The 25,421-nt window shown below is 40.9% G+C and overlaps 1 protein-coding gene across 1 annotated transcript; it reads right to left on the reverse strand.

Moving 5' to 3' along the window:
• Positions 1-1,640: 1,640 nt before the first annotated feature.
• Positions 1,641-24,008, reverse strand: rsf1b.1 (remodeling and spacing factor 1b, tandem duplicate 1). Its single transcript, XM_080866128.1, has 16 exons — positions 23,822-24,008; positions 21,448-21,539; positions 18,715-18,807; positions 17,789-17,994; positions 17,608-17,699; positions 12,186-14,440; positions 11,433-11,714; positions 10,805-10,909; positions 10,425-10,504; positions 9,191-9,245; positions 8,978-9,090; positions 7,835-7,902; positions 7,417-7,630; positions 7,099-7,319; positions 6,360-6,539; positions 1,641-5,130 (listed from the first exon to the last, which is right to left on the reverse strand). The coding sequence occupies exons 1-16, from the start codon at positions 23,973-23,975 to the stop codon at positions 4,565-4,567; spliced, it is 4,776 nt and encodes a 1,591-aa protein (XP_080722254.1). The 5' UTR covers positions 23,976-24,008; the 3' UTR covers positions 1,641-4,564.
• Positions 24,009-25,421: the final 1,413 nt, after the last annotated feature.

Here is a 25,421-nt window from a genome sequence, read left to right on the forward strand (position 1 = left end):
TTTGAGGATAAATACAAAGACTAGCCAAACAAAATCTGCCTAGAATGTGTGTAGTGTAGTTTATATATCATACATACAGTAAATGTGTCATTTGGGGTCTTTTCATCAGTGAAACACACAACCAAGTGACGGTTAATCTCCTCTCTCTGAGGTTTGGATTATCAGAAACAGAGATCCAATAAAATCCCCCCACCCCCTCAACCATGGCTCACATGGTGCTGGTTACACAACACGACCTTTGTGTCCTTTCCTCCGCCGCCTCCTCCTCTTCCTCAGGCGTCTCACACTCTCCAAACAAATGCCCAACACCAGCGTCTCCGTTTTTCCTCAGCGTGGATCATCGTCAGCGCAGAACAGATGACAAACATGTGACCTTCGGCCCCTCAGCCTGTTAAACGAATGCACGGCGTTCCTTTAGACCTGCTGCTTGGTTGACAGAGCGGCACGTGCTCGATGGTTTGTAAACAAGCTTCCTCCTGCTGACGTGGTTACAGATTATCTCAGTGTGCCGTTTTAGAAGAGTGGTGCTAAAGTTCACAGCCGCAACGAACTCCTCTGACCCTCACTCTCATGACACGAGAGATTATTTTATCTCAGCAGCGTTTACGATGGTGACGAGCAGCTTTATGTGGCTCTGAGCTTTAAGTGGACTTTCATGCTTTATTATGTAAGAGATACGAGGATCTGTGTGTCTGGCTGCTATTGATCCGGTGATCTTTTGGTCGGCAAGTGAATGCATAAACACAAACCAGACCACCAAATATTTGCAGCTGTGCAGTCTAATACTGGGGATCTTCAGAGAGCTCCCAAACTCTCTGATAAAGAACTTCTGAATTTTGGGAGAAGTTGTGAAGTATCTGTATGCTCATCTGTGCTGATTCAGAAGCCTTTCCTGTTTAAGAGAAAGTGACTTAAGCTGGAGATGGAATAATTAGTAATAATAATAACTATAATAATACATTTTATTTGAAGGCGCCTTTCAAAATCCCAAGGTCACCTCGCAAAAAAAGACAAAAGGAGCAATAGTCATAAAATACATAAAATAGTCAATAGTGTGACAGTCATGTGAAGGATCTGAACTGCTTTTATATTATGGGCCTATTAGAAGCGTCAACACAACAGATTTAACAAAGCTGTTTTTAAACCTTGGTCGTCTGCACTTTAGGACCAGAAACCTCCAGGTCGGGGCTTTTAATTTTCCCCAAAGTCAGCGGTAAAACCCACAGTGAGACAATTTATGTCACTGTGACCTACGTCTGTGGAAAAGGCATCCTGAAGAGCTGACCCTAACCCCTTTATATATTAATGTTTATTTAAGCTAAACAATAAAATGTCAGATGTAGCAAAAATGACAGAAATTAAAGCTCATATATGTAAATTTATATTTAATTACTTTTTTTAAATTTCCACAAGGTTCGATAAACACTCCAGGGTTAGACTGCTTTATTATACATTGTGCTTTATTGCAGTTATTTAATGTTTTCAGGGAGTCTCTTCTTCCTTAATTCAGTTTTTAATGTTTTTCTATGGTGGGCTCAGTATTTATTTATTATGTGTTTGTGAGGCAGGGAGGTCAAGGGCTTTTTGGTACATGTTCATGTCTTGTTGGCAGCTCAAACAACAAAGGGTGCAACTGCAACTCGTTTCTAGCCTGTTTTTATTTTCTTATGTATCATTTATGTATTTTAAGCGTTATAAGGGTCAGCTGTTTGTGCATGTTTTGCATTTGTAAAACGAGCACAGTCGACATCAGGCTTAAAACCCATTTTATTATGACAAATGTACAAGATCGGATTCATAAGAAATAACAGTAAAGTTAACCAAAAAAAAAAAATAAAATGTAGGGAGCGGACAAAACGTCACCAACCAGTCTACAAGGATCTATACACAGTGGACAGGGTGTCTTTCCTCCCAGATTCATCATGAGGTAAATAGGAAACTGTTAACACTTCAGTCATTGGCACCGACCTCCTCTCTTTATTAAGCTTTTATTTCTCTCCATCCCTATGCAGGTCTCGCTACGGGTTATTTCATAACCATGAGATACACATTTATACATTCTCCTTATCTCTGTGGAGAATATAAACAGGGTTACACACAGCACACAGACACTCCTTTGCTCCGTCTCGACCCACCAGGACACGCACCTCTGTTACGTCTGTAGAACCGGGTTTCTATATTCTGCCCAGCTAATCTAAAAGCTAAATATCGTGTATAGACGCCTATGCTGTGCAAGCAGCACGTATAGGTTTTTGTCTTGGAAGTCATTTTGGCCGTGGCCAGTATCAAAACGGTATGATAAATAGTGGTTTATCCTCTGAAGACCATGCTGAGACTAATTTACAAAATATTTTACAAACAGGCTTCACTCCCTCTCAGTCCTTGATTATTTTCCACGGTGACGTCCCGTTCTTCCCCCTCGAGCTTTAGCAAGTCAGCGCATGCTTACCCCGTATGCAGTTTCACTGCAAATTAACACGCCTACTTCACGAGTCCCTCAGCACAAATGCACCAGGTCAGGAGATCCTGAAAGCATGCCAGAGGGTTTTTTTTTTGCGATTTTCTTACAAAAACTGTTGTGCCAATATTACTTCCCTACAAAAGAAAACTATAAGAAACTCATGCAATCCCAAAGAATTGCTCGATATATTTTTCCATGGTTAAAAAAATGCCTCTAAATATATTACAGCAAAAACTACAGATATACACACAGACTGGTTCCAGCAGAGGTCAGTGAAGTCATTGGTTTGCCTTTTTCCCCCCCTGTTCCCCTGCAACCCGACATCGCTTTAAAACAGTTTGGTTTTCATGATCCTGATCTGATCCGAACCTGAGCTCAGGATTATGGAAACGGCTCATGTCAGAGGAAACAGGAAGATCCAGGGGAGTGGAATAAGAGAGAAAACAGGCTTTCAGAGCCGAGTGTTGTTTATAACGAAGGAGTATTATGTCTACATTAAAAAATATATATATTCAAAGGATGTTTTTAAAAAGTCAAACCAGGGAGTTATTTTGCTTCAACTAGGTGATCTTTTTCTGGATATTTTAACCCCATTCTTTAATGTAAACCCTAACACTCCTTCATCCATTTAAAGATACTAAAAATCTAAAGACCTGCAGGCATCTCCACCCACAAAGAAAATAAGACACTTTACATTATTTCCTCAAAGAGACAACAACAAATAAATGTTTAGATATACAAAAAAAAAATAGATTTACTGAAACCATGAATCACATGAAAGCGATGAGAAGAGGCTAGTCTGGATCAGGAGGGAAGGAGAGTTTCACCTTTTGATTTGGTTTCTCCAAACAAACTATAACCTGAAAGTTCAACCTCTGATGCTGATGGCAGTGCGCGTGTAGTTAAAATAATTATATATGTATACAATATACAAAAGCTACTCTAACATTCAACGACAAAAAATTAGGTTCAAGGGGGGGATGAACGAAGGTTGGTCACATATATACATTCACACCTTCATACGATGAAAAGGAGGGGGGTATATTTGACTGATTAACATTGACAAAAAAAAGGGGGGGGGGGCGTGGTTTAATAACAAAATACACACCGGATATGATCAGAAAGAACCAATAACTTATCAAATACATCCCTCACATGAAGCAGTAGCTCATGTTAGCGCAGCACAAAGCCTAAAAACCGAAAATCCACCTGTAGCTCCTCTAAAGCTCCACCTGCAACAAACGGGCCATAAAGGGTTAATTAGTGAGCTTGAAAGAGCTTTAAAAATGCCCACAGGTGGATTTGACTGAAAATATCATGTTTAGGAAATTAAACATACATTGTTTTAAAAGTATTAACGAACAAAAACCTCTAAATTAGTGCCGCACCACGACTGCCCCGGCTTTCGTCGATTGTAACGTTGGAAGCATGTTTGTTAACGTTAAAAAAAACATCTGGTGCTAAAAGCTGCTGTGAAAGGTCAGCGTGCCAGCTGGTTAATTAAAGCAGACTAACAAGCTAAACCCACTTTCTTGTAGCTCATCGCGCCGTGTTTGTGCAGAGCTAAACGGCCGCGTCTATCATCTCATCTAACCCTGCCCGGTGAAGTGCGTTTCAATCAACATGATTGCATTTCTTTAAAAAGCCATAAAATGATAAACAGATGTCCAGAACTTGGTGCCAATTATGGAATGATTTGTTTTGTTTTTTTAAAAGTTTTTCAGCTTTCAAACAGACTAACTTTTCCCCCAGTTTCAGAGCCAAAAGTGATCAAAACCAAAACTGAAAACAGGACAACGATGACGACAACCGGGGGGGGGGGGGGGACGGTGCTTCGGCGGGTCAACTGGTTATTTCCAGACAAATGAGGAATGGTATGTTGGTGGACTTATTGGCTGCAGGATCCCATGGGGACAGCGTCACACTGGAGGTGTGGGGGTGGGGTCCAGGCTTCCAGGTGACATGAGAAAAACGGACATGGAGGAGGAGTTGTTGGCATGGGAGGGAATAATAAAGTTAAGCAATATAAAAATACAATACCACCAAAAAAAAAAAAAAGAACAAAGAAAAAGAAACCAAACAAACAGTACACCACTTTTGTTTTTACAATTGTTCATTATTGCAGACGTAGTCCACGAGGTCTGTGACTCCTAACAGGTCGTCTTCGTCATCGTCCTGTGCCGCAATGTCCTGCCCCACCAGCCCGTTTGGTGCTATGGCAGCAGCCGGTGTGGCACTGATGCTTTTGGGCGGCTCCAGATGTGGGATAATGCCTGGAGCGGTGATGGTAGCGATGGTGGCAGCGGGCCGGTTGATGATACCCTCGAGGCTCTTTATGGGGCTTTGCCCGTTGGCGGGCGGCAGCTCTACCAGGCCACAGTCCAATGCATTTGTTCCCTTTGACTCCTCCTCTGCTTTCTTCTCCTTCGGCTTCTCCTCCTGCTGCTCCTCGTCATCGTCGTCATCCGAGTCGATGCGGTTCACTCGTTTACGGATGGGTCGATCCTCCTCGGAAGATTCGTCTGAGTCCTCGTCGGAGTCGTCATCTTCCGACGCTCTCCTGCGTTTTAGCACTAGGCGTCTGCGTCGCTGCCGGGAATCTTCCTCCGATGAGATTCTATTCGACCTCCAATCCCTCGAATCTTCCTCGGAGTCTCTGGAGAAACTCGCTGGGAAGAGAAAACAAGAGTCACATTTAGTCTTGCTGTCATCAATCATGTTCACGTCAACATTGCCTCATTTACGCGTTTTGTTTTTCAATCAGTTAAAACTCAGCAACTTAAAACTGATGCAAATAATGAAATAAGACTGTGTGTGTGTGTGTGTGTGTGTGTGTCAGTCAAACAGTCAGAATTTAAATAAAATCAATTGAGGAAGAGTTTGAAACAGCTTCATCTCTAAAAGACTGCATTAAACCAACACTTCTCTGCTGTCGCTGTCCATGGTGCTGAAAGTGAATGCACTTTGTCAGGGTTAAAAATGAAGTTTCTCACATGACATCAAGAGCTCATTGCTTGACAGTTGTCTGCCATCTCACAGGGTGAAATTGGATGCGAAGACTGTTTTGCACCGAAAAAAGCACCAACAATTGCTTTGGTTTCTAGGAGATTGCTGGGGTTGCCTGCAGTTTTTAAACACCTCACCCATAAAAGGTCATTCACCAAATCAACAATGAGGCCACATAGGAGTTTCAAATTGATACTATTAAAAAACTAAACTACCAAAAATCTTGGATGAGTTAAAATCTCAGAGAGGTCAGAGGTCAACTTAAAAAAAAGAAAAAGACTTTTTAAAATTGATACCATAGGTGTGGCTACAAGGAGACTGAGGTGTACTACTCCTGGTCACCAGTAAAAGCTCGCCTTCGCAGTAAAAGTTATGCAACTTTCTCAGTTTATGATTTGGGTCATACTTTTGAGTTTCACTACAGCTCAGAGAGCAGCTCCGTTTGTAAGTCCATCACCTCTACTAACAGTAAATGTGCAAGCATCCAAAGCAATTACACGGAAGTTTTCCCTCGTGAATGGCAGGTGTGCCGGATGGTCATGAACCAGTCTCTAAGCTGGTGTGATTTATGTGGTGACTCTGGTCTTAACTATTTTAAGATCAAAGAGATGTCATGGGTACAGGAGGAGTTAATAAAGCTTAGATACTGCAATCTGCTGAATATTATCAAAACTGGATGAAAAAGTTCTTTTTTAGAAAGACACCAAACTTTTGTATTTGTTTTAAAGGATTTGTTATTAATACAGACCCAATGAGTTTGAAAGTTTGATTTTTATTCTTACCTTTAACAGTAAGTCACAAAATATTTTAAGATAAATTAGTGGAAACCAAAGTTGCTCTCCACACTTTTAACTCATCTGATTAATCAATCACTCAAGTGTTTCTGACTGACCGTCGCTGTCGGAGCTTTCCTGCTGACGTCTGGGTTTCGTTTTGGCCTGGTTGGTTTCGGCCTGAGAGCCTTCAGACTCTGACGTCTCGCAGTAGTTAACCTGCTTCTTCTGGCTTCGCCTCGACCGCCGGCGGCTCATATCCAGATCACTGTCGCTGTACTCACTGGAGCCTTCGGTCACTGCACAGAAACGCACAAAAAACAACAAAGAAGCGGTTAAAAATCAGAGGATGACCTGCAGCAGGAATATTCTTAGAAACAAATTTTAAATGACATTGTGCTCAGACATTTAAACTGTAATTCTGACTTGCTTGTGTACCCAGACGCATCCCCTTTTTAACCTGCTCTGTTTCTGTAGTTCATCCTAAGGAGGCTCACCATCAAGAGCAGGGTTAATGCTGGGTCTCTTTCCTGCACCAGCACTTGTCTTTTCTCTTAACTTTCTTTGCAGTTTTGTGTACTAGTTACTAGTTGAGCTTATCATTAGTCTTGTTTATAGTTTTACCGGGGGCTCCAACCTCAAATATTTGTGTTAGGTCTCTGCGAGTAATTTCTGGGTTTAAGTACTGTAATAGCAGCGTTTCAGAAGCCATCTAAGGTCTGAAGCTTCTGGTTATAAGCAAAGATGCTCTGTGGGGCAGACAACTCAACTACAACTTGCACCTTTTAACCTGTAGTCATCTCTTTATTTCAGGTTTTAGAGAATAAGTAAAAAGAGTATAACGTAAAACAGATATACCTATTTCATCCTCATCGTCATCATCCGTCTCGTCCTCCTCATCATCCGAGTACCCTCTCGGTCGCCGCCGCTTTCTGGAGCTCCGTCTGCATGTCAGCAGTCTGCTCCGCGAAGACTTTCGATGCCTACCGCTACCGTTGCTGCCAAAGTCGCTGTTGTTGGAGTCGGCCTCCGATTCAGCTTCCGTGTCGTTGTCCGTCACAACAAACTCTTCTTCTGAGCTGCATCCGAGCAAACAAGCGAACGCAGAGAGAGTTCAGCGTCTGGTGAACAAAACTGACAGATTTATGAGATTGGAAACCAAAAGTCAAACTGTACCTTTCACTGAGGCGAAACTCTTCCTCGCTCTCCTCCTCGTCCACGGTGCTGTCGCTGTCCAGGTCGTTGAGTCGCCGGCGTTTTTTCCTGCGCTGGCTGGCGCTGGGTCGCGGCGGCTGGCCGTTCTCCTTGCCCTCCTCGGCTTGTAGGATGGTAGAAATATCCTTCCCTCTGTGCCCTGTGATGTTGGCCATATCTTTACCCCGACCCGCTCCTGCAAAAACACCTCAGTTATATTAAAAACTTCACATCTTTCACATTTGAACCGCTTCTTGTGTAAATATGACAAGTTGCTACATTCTTCTGCATTACAAACAAGACGGATACAACATGTTAAATGAGCTTCAGATTTTGGGTTGATCTTCAGAGCCAGAAATATTTTCAGCAAAGTACACAGTACAGTTTCTTCTCCTCCTACCTCCACCCTCTGCTTCTTTGATGTCTTCTTCGATAGCCTCCTCGATGGCCTCGTCAAACTCATCAAATCTGCAAAGTTTACATCAACACAGACAAGAATATTTTTTGCTGCCTGGAGAATTTAAATGCGTCTCTGCCAATAATAACACAATCACCTGTCCAACTGCCGACTGACTCCAAGGGTGTTTCCACACCTGCAGCGTTTAGTCCGTTTAAATCAAACTGTGGTTTGGCAATCGCACTCAGGTGCTGACCAAAACAACCGCACGGAGAGTTTTTAGAGGGGGTGGGATTAATGCAGTTTCAAATGAAGTCAACACAATTGTTTATGGTGCAAACCTGATCCGACTGCGATCCGAACCAACTACTAGGTGCGACTAGGTGTACATTACAAGTTTGAGTTTTAAAAAAAAAGAAAAGAAAAATAAAAACTACTACAGAGCTGCAAAGGTCTTTACAGGCTAGCAACGAGCTTTGAAATGAACCTAAATTCTCCGTTTTCTTGAGTACCCCAGAACACAGCACCTTCCTGTTCCTGTTTACTTTTGTTGGTCCGGCCCAGACACTCCTGGCCAATAAGCAGACTGAACATTAACGTAGAATTTTCTCTGTGTGAAAACAAACCAAATCAAAGGAAAAAGCTAGAAGTTTACAAACTGATTTGGGCCAGAGTAAACCGACTATAGGTGTGAAAACACCCTAAATGGCTCACAGCAAAAGAGATGTGATAACATTTATCTCACACAGATGCACATTCAGCCCCCCCCATGTCGACCAGGGTCTGTTTTCAGTAAACAAAACCTTTTACGATTTTTTATTTTCTAGATACTGGAAATAATAGGTAATCTTTTTATGATTTATTTAGGGTAAAAAACAAACAAACAAACAAACAAAACAACCCCCCCCCCAAAGAAAACATCTGGCAGGCAGATGTAACTCCCCACACTGTGGCAGATCGAGCTTATCCAACAAACCCAGGCCATCAACTGTTTGTGGAGTAGGCAAGATTTTCTTATGATGACTACGGCTCTATAGAAATTATATATTATCCGTGATTGGCTACTAGCTACAAACACTGATGTCATCAACATCAACTGATATGGACTGGTTGCCTGAACATGCAGCAAAATAGTATGTCTCGTACCTGTAGCTGATGGTTTTCTTCGCCCTCGTTGACCTCCGACCCCAGCTCTTACTCTTCTTTGTTTCTTTCTTCTCTTTGATAATGATCTCTGGTTTTTCCTCCTCGACCTCAACCTGGAAAGAGTTCAGCGTCACTTACATTCACAAACATCAGCAGCAGTCAATGTTTTTTTCTGTTTTTATTTAAGACCCCATGACCTCACTAAGTACTCACAGAGGGCGCGATGATGTTCTCGACACTGATTCCAACATAAATCAGACGCTCTTTCCTGGAGAAGAAAAACACAGTAAGATGATCACACAAAAAAGTTAATCCGAGTGTCCTGTTTGTCCTGTTTGTACCCCTTAACGGCTACCCTGAGGTACCCCTGAGCAAGGTACCGTCCCTACACACTGCTCCCCGGGCGCCTGCTTAGTGGGCTGCCCACTGCTTCACTGAGTGAATGGGTCAAATGCAGAGAAAAAAACAAGTAATTTCCCCATGGGGATCAATAAAGTATCCATTATTATTATTATTATTATTATTATTATTGTCAAATAGTGCAAACTTGTAAAAGCTTTGCAGTGCTTAGTTAAAGAGCTGCAATTTCAGAGTAAAAGCTGGAATACACATCTACAGAAAGTGGACAGGATTTTCATAACACTACATAACACTGAGATCTTTTCCAGCACAGGAAATAAAATGGTTTTTGAGAGTACTGCACCTTCAAGGCAACACCATGGGTGTGCACTATTCTTGTGCACAGCTGTATAATACCACCAAGGGGCAGTGTCAAAAATGTACAGAGAAACATGCCTGTGGGATATTCTTGTTTTAGCTTCTAAATGTTAAAACCAATGAAAAATTTTACTCTGCAGCAGCTCTGTGACATTTTTGTGAATTGCTTTCCCTTTATGGTGAACTCTACTGCTGCTTACTTCCTGTCAAGCCCACTTATCAACCAACCAATCACCATTTGACTTACAAATGGTTCCTGTCACGTTACGTCACTGTAGGTAAAAAGTAGGTTGCGTTCACAAAATCCTTCTTCCTCAACTGAACGGGAAACCACCGCAACAAGCTCCAAATGAAGCCAGGTGAAAAACTAACAGTTAACAGGTGCAGGCTTTTTTTTTTTTCTTGCTTTCTGGAAAGACCTGTTACACCACTGCTGAAGTCCAGAGAGATTTCAAATCAGAGAGTGGAAATAGAACAAAAATTGATTAAATTTTACTTTCAAATTGTATTGTATTTATATTTGTCCATCTCCACTCAATTCTGTGGGAAGATGCTGTTGCTACGTCTGTGCCACAGCGGAAACGCAGACCGTCTAAAGGACTGTTTACCTTCCTTAAAAATATGTATGTAATGTGGAATGGTTCAAAGTCATACCCAAACTGGGAACCACTGGCTTCAAAGTAAAACAAACTGTTAAATTCAACAGCAGCTGAAACACAAACTGTCTCACCTCCTCTCAGCCCGCTCCTTCTTCTTCAAAGCAGCGTCGAGGTTTTGGAGCTGCTCTTCGAGTTTGTCGCAGAGCTGCTTCTACAGAGGGGGGCGAGTGATACATTTGAACTTTAGTTAATCCAGTAGCTCTCAAACTGCACTTCAGCGTCATGATATCAAACACCACACAAGTTTTAAAGCCATCATTAAGACTTCTTAAAAAAAAAAAACGTGAAAAACAGCATCAGTGGACTCTTGTTGCATTATTTTAATCTACATTAAAAACACATTTACTTGTGGTTTACGCTGTCTTTTTCCTCCCGGTCGTTGACGCCCCACAGATGTAGAAACACTGAGCTAACTATACATTTAATTTTGAGTGCACTGACTGGTACGTACATGCTGACAGGGTGGACAGAACCACTCTCCATCGGGGATGATCATGAGCGGAGGCCTCAGACAGGCTGTGTGGTAGCCGCTGTCACACGAATCGCACAGCAGGATCTGAGAAAGAGATACAGGCAGATCGTAACACAACAAAAGCATTTCTCTCAACAAAGAAAGAAGAGTGCAAAGTTAGCACAACCCATAGAATCAAACTACAGTAATGAGGAAATAAATCAGTGGCTGTTTTTTCCTGCTTGCCAAAAGTGACGATGCTACTCTATGTGAGATCACTGTCGGTTAGGAGGCGTTTTTCTGCTTCAGACTTTAACGAAGAACTCCCCAGCTGCCCTAGTTTCCTCTCATATTTGTACTGATATTAAATGTTGGGCTATATTTACATCTAACAAAAATAAATAAATTTAAAAAAAGCGTTGTTCTGCCTTCTCCCCACTAGGAGGAGCCTCAGGACTTGTTTCTTTTCCAACCTCACGGCTAAAAACTGCCCCCTGATTCAATAACACCCTTAAAGTCTCATTGTTAAAACCTTTCTGGATAATATTCCAGTCTCTCCTTGCTGTTATAATTTGAGTCTCTTTTCAATATAAATATATGCGGGTGAGATTTTACAGATGTTACCCACCAGCTCTGGGTGATTTGAAAGACCGCAGTGTTTGCAAGGGTCGTCATTGGGAGGTAGATCTTCGTCGGATGAGGTCGAGGAGTCCGAGCTTCGTCTTTCTCGGTTACGGTTCCGCCTCTTTCTTGTACGCTCAACCTTGTAGTCTTCATCGCTGTCGTCTTCCTCCTCGCTCTCGTCTTCTTCGCTGGACTCCTCGTCGCTGTTTTCGTCCTCGTCTTCCGAGTCTTTCTTTCTGCGGCGCGTCCGAGTGTTGGACCACCGAACCCTTCGCCTCTTTCTCGCCTAAAACAAGCAGTAATGAAAATGTTAACGGAGGAAAAATAGAGCTGTGCAATCTGGAAAATGACCAGTCTGTACATAAAAGATGGACAAAGCCATGGCTGCAGTACCTTAAGCCTCCATTCTTTCTGGTGGCCAGCAGAGGGCGACTCCACTGGCTGCAAAAAAAGGTTATTCCCAAGTTTAAGGACTGCAGGACCTTCATGGCCCACCAAGTAGAAACCACTACTACAGAAATCTACAGGAAAGACATTTCAAGTCTTAATATTTTTTCTTATGGTCATCAATTTAAATTCCCCAATAAAAGTCAAAAAGGCTGATGAAGCAGGTTACACCTTAGGGTGGGCTTAACTCCTGACTATCATGAGTGTCCCTCAGTTTCTCATTCACCTCTAAGTTTCAGATGTGGAATAATGTCACAGTGTCTATGTCCATCTTTTGTATACAGTGCATGGAATGAATGCATGGTCTTACCTTGGGTTTGGTTTGGCCTTCCTGATCCGTCTTTTTCTCTCTTGGCTTCTTCTTAACGACCTTCACCACCTCCTCTTCCTTGTCCTCCTCGTCTTCACACTTTTCCTTCTCACCCTTCTCCTCGTCGCGCTTCTGAGGCGCCTGCGACTTCTCCTGCTTCTTGTCCTGGATCTGTACTGCCTTTGGCGTCGGCCTAGAGATCCTCGGTGATCTTCGCAGGGATCTCCCCACGTTTGTGTCAGACTCTGAGTCCCCCTGTCGCTCCTCCCGCTGGAGCTCAACTTTCCTTCGGTTGACTGGGCGCTTGTTTTTCCGGCAGACATCCTCCTCCTGAACATCTGCTGGAGCTTCACTGCCATTCGCCACATCTTTTTTCGCTTGAGAGTCCACATCCTCGCTTTTGCCCTTACTCTCCTCAGTTTTTGAGAGTTCATCTGCTGTGGAGTCCTCTTTGCAGTTTGAAAGCTTTTCTTTATCAGTGTCCTTTTCACTTTCCCTGTCAGCATCCTTTTTATTATCTGATGATGGATGCTCTGCCTCGATTGCGCTGGGGTTTTTCTCAGAATCCTTCTCTTGTTCAGTCTCAGGTTTTTCATCTGAGGTATCCGTCTTCTCAACAGGGCTGGGCGTTTTATCCTGCCCTTCAGATGGCTGCTCTGCTGGCTTTTGTGCGACAGAGTTCATGTCAGCTTTGTCATCTTTTTGTGGTTTTGTCACATCGAGTTTTGCGCCCTGTGCCTCTGCAGCCACAGGCCCAGACACAGAGTCGCTTATCTTGGAAGCATCACGTACCGTACCATCTTCACAGTTGACAGTTTTCTTTATGTCTTCTGGTTTTTCTGTCTTTGTCTCACAGACTGTGGGAGCCATCTCTGCATCTTTGATGCCATCGTGCTTCTCTGCAGCTTTACATGAGTCTGACTTGTCGACCTTTTCGATAACAGGCTGGTCCACACTCTCCTTAGTGTTGGCTGTTTCCTCCGCTTTCTCACTTGTTTTTTTAGTGACAGACTTTGATTCCGAGGTTTCAGAGTCTACAGATTTCTCTGGTGTGTCTGCAGATTGTGTCTCTGTTGTCTTACAGCTTTCAGGCTTCTCTTCCAGAGCAAAGCTATCAGTTTTCTCTACATTACCCTCAGATGATCCAGTCTCTTTAGAGTCACTCGTATCTGTTTGCTTGTGCGTTATATTTTCGGGCGCCTCGGCTTCTTTAGTCTGACTCGACTCGGACGTGTCCATGTCTGTGCAGTCTAGCTTTTCCTCTGGTTGTTTTGAAACTTTTGATTCGGCTTCTTTGGATTCGACTTCATGATTTAAGTTTAGGTTCCCTGACTCATCAGCAGTTAATATTTTATGACTTTCCTTTAATGTTGTCTTGTTCACCTTACAAGACTCCTCTGTGTCTGCTGGTTTGGATTCTTTCATTTCTTCGTGCTCTTCGTGATTAGAGGATTTCTCTGCTGCATTATTTATCTCTTTAGATAAAGGTGTCGGTTCTGTCGGGGGCAGCGAAGACTCACATGTTTCACTTTTTTCCGTTTCCTTTTCATCTTGAGTTTTCTTCTCCAAATCCACTTGGTGTGAGGTGACTCCCTGTGGCTCGTCCTTTTTAACCTCCTCGTTGGTGGTCGGAGCGTCGTTCTCTTTAATGTCGACAGATTTCTCCACAGCTTCTGTTACTCGCTCTGGTGACCCTTTTTCTGATTGGGTAACTTCACCATTAATATGATCATTTATACTCAACGCTTTCTTTGATTGGTCAGGAGTCGAGTTGTCTTTTGCAGCCTCCTTCAGATTAGAAAGAGATGGATTTTGCACTATAACGGCATTATTTTTATCAAAGTCTTCACTGAACTTCATTCCCCTTTTTTTCAAAGGGATCTTGGCCTGCTGGTCATTCTTCATGGCTTGCTGCATTTCCTCTGCACTGGACTTCTTCGGTTCCTCCCCTTTTTCCTCCTTTACTGATGTACACAACGTCTCAGAGGCCGGTGTTTGTTCACTTGAGTTAGATTTAGTGTCCACAACTTCCATCGGCTCTTCTTTGATGTTCTGGGCTTTTTTACTGACATTTTCTGAGTCGAGCTCTGCCTCCGCTTTACCTTCAATGACACCATTTAGTGCAGATTTTGCTTCTGAATTTTCAGATTTCGTGTTCTGTGTTACTTTTTCAATGCTCTCCGGCTTTGGAGAGACTGACTTGGTGGAGTCTTTGCTGTCTTCATCTGATGTATCTTCAGTCTTTCTGGTCTCACCTGTAACAAAATACAAAAAAAAAGGAGAACAAAAAGATTAAATGGCTATTAGGAGCTCTGATGTGCTTAAATACTCAAAGTAAGTAGAATAATGTCGATTAATATGAGGTTTATTTTGACAGAGTTCATACACATTTTTCAGGGTCAAATTCAAGCACTTTTTAAAAAACTTTTAAGGTCCATTTTCAAGCTTTTCCAGCACATTACCTAAAAAAAGAATGCATGTTTCACTTTGCATCACCTCAGTAAGACCATGTAAATATTAAAACAAATCATCTTAAGTCGAGTTAAATGAACTTTCTTTCCCGTTTGTTAAAACAGAGAAAAATGCACCACACAAAATAAATACCAAAAAAGGGAAATTGTTGCTTTATATGCATATAGTGTAACTCAAAAAACACATTTCTCTTAAAAATTACAATGTGCAACGCGAACAAATCAACTTGTTAGAGATATTCATCTCCACTTGGGAAAAAAAACAACCACCCCACAAAACAAGAAAACTGCCCCAAACACCACAATAATACACAGCAAGGCTAAATTAAGTCTTCTCATCAGATATTGATGCTTCTTTCCTATATGACACAAAAATAGGAGACAGATGTTTGTTTGTTTGTAACTAGTTAAGCACCCACACCCCCAAAAATGGGGGCAAAAGGGAGGAGATTGTGTTTAATCGGTTATAACAAGACGTCAAAAATATAAGTCCTGACATAAGTAGTGTCTGCAGAAACCTCTGAATCTCAGCTAAAAGCTCGTGTAAACCATTTCTACAACCACCAAACAAAGCAAAGACACCAAACAGTTAAAAGAGCAGTTACGTCACCATGAATCTGTGGACAGGTAATATCCATATTTTGATTTATGATTTTCTGGAGTTAAATGTGAACCAAAGTATATTTTCAAAGGTGTTATATGCTTTAAAATACTTTTAAATAAATTAGGTGAGTGAAATAAAAAAAACAAAATTTTTCTATGTTTGAGTCACAGTAACTTATTTACACCTCTGATGACATCTCACAAGTGTTAGTTGTATTTTGATACCCAGACTGTTTACACAGAGTTTGTTATAGCAGAGAAATACTTCATTTATTTTGGTCATTTCATTTCCAAGCAGAAAGCTCAGAAAACTCCTGGGAGCCTAAGAGGTTAAAGTTAATTCCCAATAAAACTAACTGAGATGTTTGACTACATTGCTGTCTGTATTATTGTTAAAGTCCTAAATGATCATTTTAAAGTGTTTGTGCTAATAACATCATGTACAGTGAGACAGGCAGAAAGAACAGCACTGACTGGGAGAGGCTTTGAACAGATGACATACTCAGTTCAATTCAACATATAAGACTTTGCACAAAAAAAGCCTGGAGCCTATCCCAGCTACCACAGGCGAGAGGCAGGGTACACCCTGGACAGGCCAGTCTGTCGCAGGGCTAAATTATTTTACTGCGTTAAATCCTTGTGGAGTATAAGATTTCCTTGTTTACATTTATACTTGTCATCCAAGTTATGAAAACAAGAAAACTGCTTATGTCTAAACTAGCAAGATGCCAAACCCTGAGGTGCTCCCAGTTCATTCATTAGTGTTAGACAAGGTGCTCAGTACTGCTGTATGAGTGTGTGTGTGTGGCTGGATGAATAAGACTTGTAGTAAAAGCTTTGAGTGATTAATTAAAGTAAGTGCCAGTCTGTTTATCATTTACTATAAATAAAGCTTTACTCTGGTTGTGACACCTCTTTTCTGCCTCTACAGTCTGAAGCAATATTTCAAGCCATCACATCATTTGGAATTTCATTAAATTTCTTTATCATTGTGCACATGTGAAATGTATCAACATAGATAATCTAGTGTTAAAGACACAATGGTGTCAGTAGATTGCACATTAAAGTCAACAGAGTTTTGTTTTCTGACTTCTCCCATTTAAGCACATAATCCCAACTACGGTGGCCACTGTAGGACAAAGAACTCTGGCTTCAATTAATCTAAGTGCGAGTAGACTAGTGTCCTCATCCATTTACTCTGTGGGACGTAAAACTATGTGAAAATCCGATACAAGTCAAGTAGTCAGCAGAACTCACTTCTGACAGCGATACTGAGGTGAGTTGTTGAGATTATCCTGAACTTCTGTTGGTACGCGCTGCTGTTTTTGCCATTGTTAGCCTCGGTTAGCTGCTGTTAGCCACTGGATCTAACATTGCTGGAATCAGATACTTAGCAAATAAAGTGTAAGGTGCGGTTTATAGGACACTCCAGCCTGACATTAGCTGACATAACGTTAGCATTTAACCAGTTGCTGTTTAACCACCTCATTGTCAAACGACCAGAGACGGGAGGCTCACAGGTCTAATCTGCTGATAGCTGTGACAATATCAGGAATAAGCGAGCATGTTTTGTTTTAAAGCCCTGATTTCAGTTCAGGAGATGAGTTTGAGCTTTTACTCAGATGCTGGCCTCCTTCTCAGGTGATAATACATATCTATGCTTATGAGTTTTCTTCCTCTTCACCTTTGGTGTACTACGCATGTGGCCAGTCTCTAGTAACAAACATAAAACGTTAACAGCAAAACAGCCACTGTATTCAAGATGGCACGTCAAGATGGTGGCCTCCACAAACCATACTTTTAGTAGATTAATTCCAAATTTATATATTTATATAGATAATGATATAATTATATAGATAATAAGACACATCTATGAAGGAGAAAAGTATATACACCAGCATTAAATTAGAAACAAGTGCACATGGGCACCACGCCATCAAGCCTCTGTCAGTGCGCCCCAGGGTGGCTGTGGCTACAATGTAGCTTGCCATCACCAGTGTGTGAATGGATGGATGACTGAATGTGTAAAGCGCTTTGGGGTCCTTAGGGACTAGTAAAGCGCTAAACAAACAAACAAACAAACAAACAAACAAACAAGGGGGGGGGGAGCTGCTAAGGGGGTATGAAAATTATGATCCAACTGGCACAAGAGAGGTCAACTGAAGTGTGATAATCACTGCTCTGAGCGTGCGCTATGCCAGCAGCTCATGTTGATCAAAGATATTATTATTCAAATATTCAGGTGTAGGTTCCTAATGAAGTCTAAACATTTCTGCAACAATCTGAACTAAAAATGCAATCCGGAGAAAATTGTAACTGCTGGTTTTTATACTGAAAAACTCTTTTACCTTCAGGCTTCGTTTCCTGTTCTTTTTTCAACAGCGCAGGATCAATCTGCGTCTTCAGCAGAGCCACAACCTCGGCCAAATCGTTTCTATCTCTGCAAGGAGAGAGACGAACACATATTTAAAAACATAAAAACAAACAAACGTTTATTTCACACCTGCAGGACGTTTCTGTCCGTTTTACCTGACGATGCACTTCCACGATGACCCGTCCAAGTCATCCTGCTCCTCCACATAAACGCGCACGTTGTTGTCCTGGTCCAGTTGAAACCAGTACATCTGCCCGTCTTTGTCCCGGCCGATTGGCTGCAGGCGCATTTTATCTGGGTCCTCATCGTTGATGGCGGTTTTGAACTTGACGTTGTCGTCAAACTGACACTCACACAAATACTGCAGAAAAAAGAAAGGCCCAATAAAGGAAAGTTTATTCAAACACAAACAAAGTCAAACTACCTCATAGAGGCACAGAATTATATTTTTAAAAGATTTTAGAGCAGAAACTTGAATATTCGTGGTTCAGCTGAAGGTGCAAAACCTCAGCCTGTGTGAAAGGGAAAATACACCATTATTTAACATTTACATGGACTGAATCACTTAAGTTACGTTGACAGTTTGATACTGCGTCACTATGTATTAACCCAACCAGGTCTTATAAAGGCTACCACGCTTCTACTTCTGGGTCACTTCATTCGCTCAGGGACTTCTTACAGAAAGTTTGACTATGTGGCCACAGTCTGCATTCTGCCCCAACCAGAACCTTCAACAGGTGGAGAGCTGATGAAGCTACACTGGGAAGAACCAGTACTTCGACTCGAGCTAGACAAAAGGCAATCTTTTTTAGCTGCTTCCTCCCACCCCTGGTTTATTTTACAAAGCAACAAGTGGAGATTAAGTTAAAATACATGTTTGCCTACATCTTTAAATCTGACTTCTTGAGAACTTTGCTCTATCTGCAGCTGTCCCACTCGTCTATGTTTGGGTGATACCTGCAGCATGTACACAGGTGTGTAAAAGCGGGCCAGTGGAGGAGAAAATGTTCATTTATAATATCTAATAGGGGAGAGGAAACCGGACGGCCATCCTGACATCCACCAACAACAAAAAACTCACTTTAAGTATCCCCGTCTTGCACTCCACCGTCAACTCCTTGTATCCTTTTTGCTCGAGTTCCCACGCCCAGGTTGTGTTGAACTCCTGACATACCTGCAAGGGAAACAAGTAACACAACAAAGTGGCATTAAAATACATCACATGCTTAACCTTTATTTTCAGAAAAAAGTCAAACTGGAGACATTAGTCAATTAATAGAGGGTACACAGTTACTTCTTGAGTACAAAAAGTAAAAAATAAATAAGAGCCTCCGTTTAGATGACTTAAAGTGTCATGTTTCTGAGACAGTAGAAAAAAAAAAGATGATATTTCAGGCTCTCAAGTCTTAATATAACAATGGTTACATTTTTTGGTCAGAGAAATAAACACAAAGCAAGAGTGAGAGGCTGAGGTTGGCCAGTCAAAACTGTTACTTCTATTCTGATTATTTAAAACATAAATTTTACATATAAACATTGCCGTAATGTGTGTCATGCCCATTTCTTTTATTTCACAGTGTTTTTGTGCTTATGTGTTTTTGCATGTTTGTGTTTAACTGTTCTTTATTGTTATAGCAAACAATAACAGAGGCGACCACCTTAGAGCATCACATGCTGGTTTACTGGGACCATTTGTCTCCTCTCCCTCATTTTTTCTAAATTGTTAACCGTCCCTGTACTTTTTTTTTTTTTTTTTTTTTTTTAAATCTACTAAAAAACATTATCTTAAAAGCAGACCCGGGCATTGTACATCCTGTGGGGCACATTCGGCCTTTTGGCTGTCCCTGACCAGCCAGTGTGAAATTAGGATTCAAAGATAAGTATCCATCAAAGAATGGCTTACTGTTTTTTGCAGTTTTGTGGGAAAGGACAACACATTTTTACTGCTTTGATTTTGAAGGTGACTGATCATTTATTTTTACATTCTCATGTGTGAGTAAGCAAATGCAGCATCACTGTAAATACACTCTAATAAAAGATTTTTTTAATCAACAACACTGACTTTTGAAGTCGGAGGTCAAGCTGTGAGTTTAGTCTGTGGACAGCAGACTGGTGGGTTTAAGGACTGCAGTTTCAATCACCATTATGAGACTAAACACCCAGAAATACAAGAAGTTTTCAGAAGAAGCATTTGAGAATGTGTCCAATCCAGCTGAACCATAACAAGACTGCTTGAGGTGAGGACACTGCAGGAAATCTGGAACTCCAGTTTAAAAACAAAACAGACTATTGTGACTTTTTTCTCCTTGACTGTGGATGAGAGTTGTGCTGTCTGTCTACACAGGATCTTTCTATATGTGGTAAGCAACAGACTTAAGATCACAGAGGAACTGGCAGCAGTGCACTCAGTGAAAGGGACTGTGACTTCTTCACAGAGGTAAACGGTTGCTTGGAAGGGCTATGGCTGAAATGGGACAAACTGGCAGGTGTTCCAGCCAATGGCTGCTCAAATCTGACAGGAAAATGTTTGGCCTTCTGAAGTGGATGTAATATAACGAGAAATAAATGAAACCATAAATGAAACTGGTATCTTTGTAACTGGTAGACAGCAGGTGCCGAAAACTTTCTACACATAAGGAGACCTTCTCAAAAGATGTTGGTTCTCTTTGAATTTGCCTTCATATGTGAACAATCGTTCTCAGTAATGAAGTTTAATCCAGACACAGATGGTCTCTCAGTCACAGTCACCTGCCCACATTTACACCTCAGACACTGCACCTGACTTTAAAGCACTTGTTAAAGCCAAAAAAAAAAAAAAAAAAAAAAAAAAAAAAAAAAAAAAAAAAATCAACAAAAACCAACAACTCAATTTTCTCTCAATTAACAAGAAGAAAACAAAACAAAAAAACTGAATACCTGCAGAAGATGTAATTGGAGCAAAAATAGCAACAGCACTTTGCATAATTTATAATATAACATATTTATAATTTTGCAAAAACATGCACATTTTGTTCTCAATTGTTGATTAAATTATGACTTTACTATGCCTGCTTCACATTTTCATTGTCTAACAGTGACATCTACATCTCACTAACATTGAGCACCTTATTGGTGTGGGCTCCACAACAGCCACAGTTTCTCCTGCGGCCCCTTGCAAAAATTACGAGCCCACCCTGCTACCCTGATGCTACCTGCTGACATCACCCCCTGAGTACCTTTTTCTACTCTGAGCGCAGGGATTACTGCCGTTTATTCATGCAAACAGCTTCGGCTCCTAGAGTGGTTACTGCAGGATGGGTCTCTCTGATAAAACAGACCTGTCCATCAGATTATTAAACTGGGTTTTATTTTCCAAATTTGTCAACCTAGTCCCAGTTTAGTAGATCCCAAAGTTGATATGCTGCAACGTTAAAGTTTTGTTTTTGTTTTTGTTTTTAAATAACCAGATGATCTCTATAAAACCAGACATCTGCTTAACCATGTGGGAAGTATTTTCTATTAAAAAGCACGTTTTTGGAAAGCTGTTTGTTTACAAAAAAAATAAATAAATAAATGTAAAAAAAATTTTAAAAAAAAAAGGCGGGGGGTTGGATGTCTGGCTAATCTTAATGGCCGTGAAAGTACAGAAAGAAAATGGTCTGAAAGAACATTTCAGCTTCCTGAAAGAAGCCCTTTTAGGTACTCTGGATGGAGTAGGAGCTGTCTGAATATGGCGCTATTTATTTTAAATGTTAAATAAATATTCTAGATTGTCCTGTGCCAAAACACTGTGGCGGTACTTCTTTTTCTTTTGTGCTGCGTGTCAACCGCTTACCTTGACGAGATACTTCTCCCATCTGTCTGCAGACACCGATTTGCCGATCTTCCTCAGCAACTTAACGTGAAGATCAACCAGCAGCTTTGGAACTGCGGAAACAATAAAACAGAGAAACCCGTTAGCGTCCGAAAGGCATTTTAGGTGTGATGCTACAACTGTTGAGGAGAGTGTAAAACAGCCGTAAAGCAAGTAACAGCTGATGCTGTTACCTAACAGCATCAGCTGCTGTGACTGGAGATGAAATTTATTGCATCGTGGGAAAAGCTGATCAAAAAAAAACCAGAGTGCAGACAAAAACAGCCAGGCAACAATGTATGCAATGTCTATGTAACGCTATTGGGCTTTTCATGCTAAATATGGCCCTTTTGACAATTTCTAACATGTGAATGCAGAAGAAAAAACCCTGATTCTTGTATGTTTTTCTTACTGAACTTCTGCCCATTTTATTGATATTAACTTCATCTTTTCATCTTCGTTTACATTTTTTAAAAGCTCACATTTAATTAATTAAATACATTTTTTATTTGATAACATTATTTTGCAATGAAAGTGTTTCCCCTCTGTAATATTTACATCAAACCAAGTCTGAGAGATGCTCGCTCTGATTGATGCTCATGAAGAGTTTTAATTGACAACAAAAGAATCATTTATCAGAGCATCTGCAGCAAACCATCTAAACCAAAAACAAAGCAAAAAGCCTTTGACTTAACATAAAATGTAGGACGAAGTCAAAAATGCGCAGATAAATAGGATTAATATTTGACATACTTCATTTTCATCTCCTACTTTCTTTATAGGGGTCACCACAGGAGCCCAACTGCCTCCATCTCACCTAATCCTTAGCATCCTCACTAACCACACTGAACATCTGCACATCCTCCTTCACTGCATCAGTGAACCTTCTCTGTGGTCTTCCTGTTTAATTACTGCCTGGAAACTCCCTCTTCCACATCCTTCGTCAAGTATATCCACTATCCCTTCTGTGCACATATCCAAACCATCTCAGGTGTGCCTCTCCTCTGATGTACTCATTCCTAATCCTGCCCATCCTGCTCACTTTTCGCACCTTCAGCTTTGCTTCCTGTCTTTCTGTTAGTGCATAGATCATAGCACGTCTCACTACCGCCTTGTAAACATTCTCTTTCACTCTTGCTGCTATCCTTCGCTGTGCGGGAGTCAGTGTCAACACATTACAGAGCCTTATTTATCTTTGTTTTTCCCATAAAACAAGTTTATTCTTTACACATGCCCGCCTTTTTCTGTTTACCAACATGCACTGGAAGGCCTCTAGGAGAAATACAACACACTGTATCCTTATAACAACATATATTGTTCCCTCGATTTGAAAAAGTATATACTTTTTAAGTATATATATTTTTAAAAAGTCTAATTTTAATCAAATAAAAGCATTGAGCTTGAAACTGTCAATAATTAATGGGAATATCGAACGTAGAAAAAATGTGTCCGTGGTGTCCTTTTAAAACACACGAGGTGATGGCACATGCTAATTAATACACACTCAATCAGGAACACTTTCAGATGAGGACGCGCATGCGCTAATCGACGCAACGGGATAAGAAAAACAGTCAAGTCGACCACAATTAGCAGCGAGAGCGGAAGAAGAGAACAATTTCTTAATTACCGTGAAATTCTTAAACACCGTTTTCTATGATGTGGTTATCGCTAAGAGTTTGGAAACAATAAAAGTCACAGTTAATTTAATTTCACATCAAAATCGCGCATATAGTTCCGCAGTAACCAGCAAAACTATTGCGTTTCTAAGGCTTTAAGTTATTTTATTTTGAAAGCGCCTACGCATTTGTCCTCTGTTTTTGTGTGGCTTGACGGTAGCTGCGCGAAGCACCACAAGGCAAAATATTTTAAGTGTAAATAAAGTGCACAAATCCGTGCTCGTTTCACACACTGACACCTTCGGAGACCACTTAATTGAATCCACGCCGCGCTGCGTGAGCTATCTCCACGTTCACCGCCTCGCGAGCACTGTCACGGCCGCATGTTTGTGTGCGTGTTGTGTTGTTTTACGTTACAACGGCAGATAAAGGCTGCTTGGAAAAAAATTAAGCCCAATTCAAAAGCTAAAAAAGTGACAGAAAACCTCGAATAATTCGGCCCGTTTGCAGCTGAATAACGATCAGAATGAGCACAGACGTGTTTTCTACCTCGAATGGCAGCTTCAGGGCGGAGTTAAGTTATATTTAAGTGAAGGAGAATGTTAAAAAACCAACACAATAACACACAGCCAGCTAACATTAGCTGCTACGTGCTAGCTCGCTACCATTATCATTAATGCAGCGGTGAAGTCTCTCCTCCTCCTCCTCCCCGTGAGCAGCGGGACCTTTTACTACCCTACCTGAGGATGTGTCCTGCAGATACCTCTCCAGCTGAGGAAAGGTGAGCTCCGGCAAGTCCAACAACGCTCCGTAGCGCTCAAGAAAAGAGCAAATCACAGCGTAATTTGGACACAAACCGGGGGAAGAACTCGCCGTTGCCGCCGAAGCAGCCATCTTTTCCACACCAGTGCAAGCCAGCCGGAATTAAATGCATGAGTTCCGAGTGTTACCAAAATAAGACACTGGGCTTGTAACCTGTCCTGAAAAGACAGCTTTTTCCGTCTGCATTAATATTTATTTATTTACAGTTGCACTTCCTCTGTGTCAAATCAGAAAAAAGTTGCTTGAATTGCATTGGCTATTTAACACATGTCATTTATGCAACAGAATCACGTATTTAAAGGTGTACATCAGATTATTAATGGTTAATTCTACAGTTGCAGAACATTTGTATCCCTCCCCTGAATTTGAAAGCAGTCCATGCACAGAAAAATAAAAACATACATTTAAAAAAAAATTATACTCGTCCAGAGACAAAATGTAAACCTATTTTTTTAAGTTGGTCCAAAATATGATTTAAAATACAAAAAAGTTCTTGAGGACTCCCAAAAGTTGTAGGCCAAATATATCATTTTTATATAAGTTATTCATTTTTACATTGTTTTTTTTGTTTGTTTTTTTTTAATTTTGTCGATATTTGTTTCTTATATGTGTGCTAACATGCAAAATAATCATGAATGCTTTTTTAAACTCACAACTCACAATCTATTGTCCTTTGCAATAGTTTGAATGGTGTATGTATGTATGGTGTATTTGAGCAAAGATTAGGCCTAAGTTGTCCTCCAATTCTAGAATGAGGCTAATTTATGCAATTTATTTTCTACCAGGCAGCAGATTTTACCGTGGTGGTCCTTGTGTAATGTAAGGTATAGTACTAAATAGTCCAACAAATCCATATCAGTTTCATGCTCTGTATTGTAACTGTAATGTCTTTAGTGATCTTCAGTTAATTCTGGTTTAAGCATTTTAAGAGAAACATTTTTACAAAGCATAAAGTCGTGTGAAAAAAAGGATTCGGCCCATTCCTCATTAATTAATGTTTTGTTAGTTTTTTGCTATTTTCCAAATCATTAAACAAATTTTCTTTGCTGGTCAAAAATAACCCGAGTGAATACAAAATGCAAGAGCACACTTCAGTTATGCAGCAGGACAAATATGCAAAACACGAGCAAGTCCACCTCTGAATGGCTAGAAAAAAAATACAATTAAATAAAATTTAAAAAGGAAGGTTTTTGAGCGCTTTTATTGAATGTCCGGACTTAAATCAGACTGAAACACTTTGTCGTATCATTAAACAGGCCGTTCATGCTCAAAAATCCTCCAATGTGGCTGCAATACAACGATTCTGCAAAGAAGAACCGGACAAAATTCATCCACAGCAATGTGAAAGACTGATTGCCAGTTATTACAAACACTTAACTGCAGTTCTTTTATTCCAAGGGTGGCAAAACCAGTTATTAGGCTTAATGGGCACACAGGGTCATGTTTGGATCACTGAAACCCCGTACCTGTCTCACAAGACAGGCATCAGCATCCTTCAATTTGCTTTTTTTTTCTTTG

Source organism: Rhamphochromis sp. 'chilingali' (assembly GCF_963969265.1).
Source record: "Rhamphochromis sp. 'chilingali' genome assembly, chromosome: 19".
NCBI classification, from domain to species: domain Eukaryota; kingdom Metazoa; phylum Chordata; class Actinopteri; order Cichliformes; family Cichlidae; genus Rhamphochromis; species Rhamphochromis sp. 'chilingali'.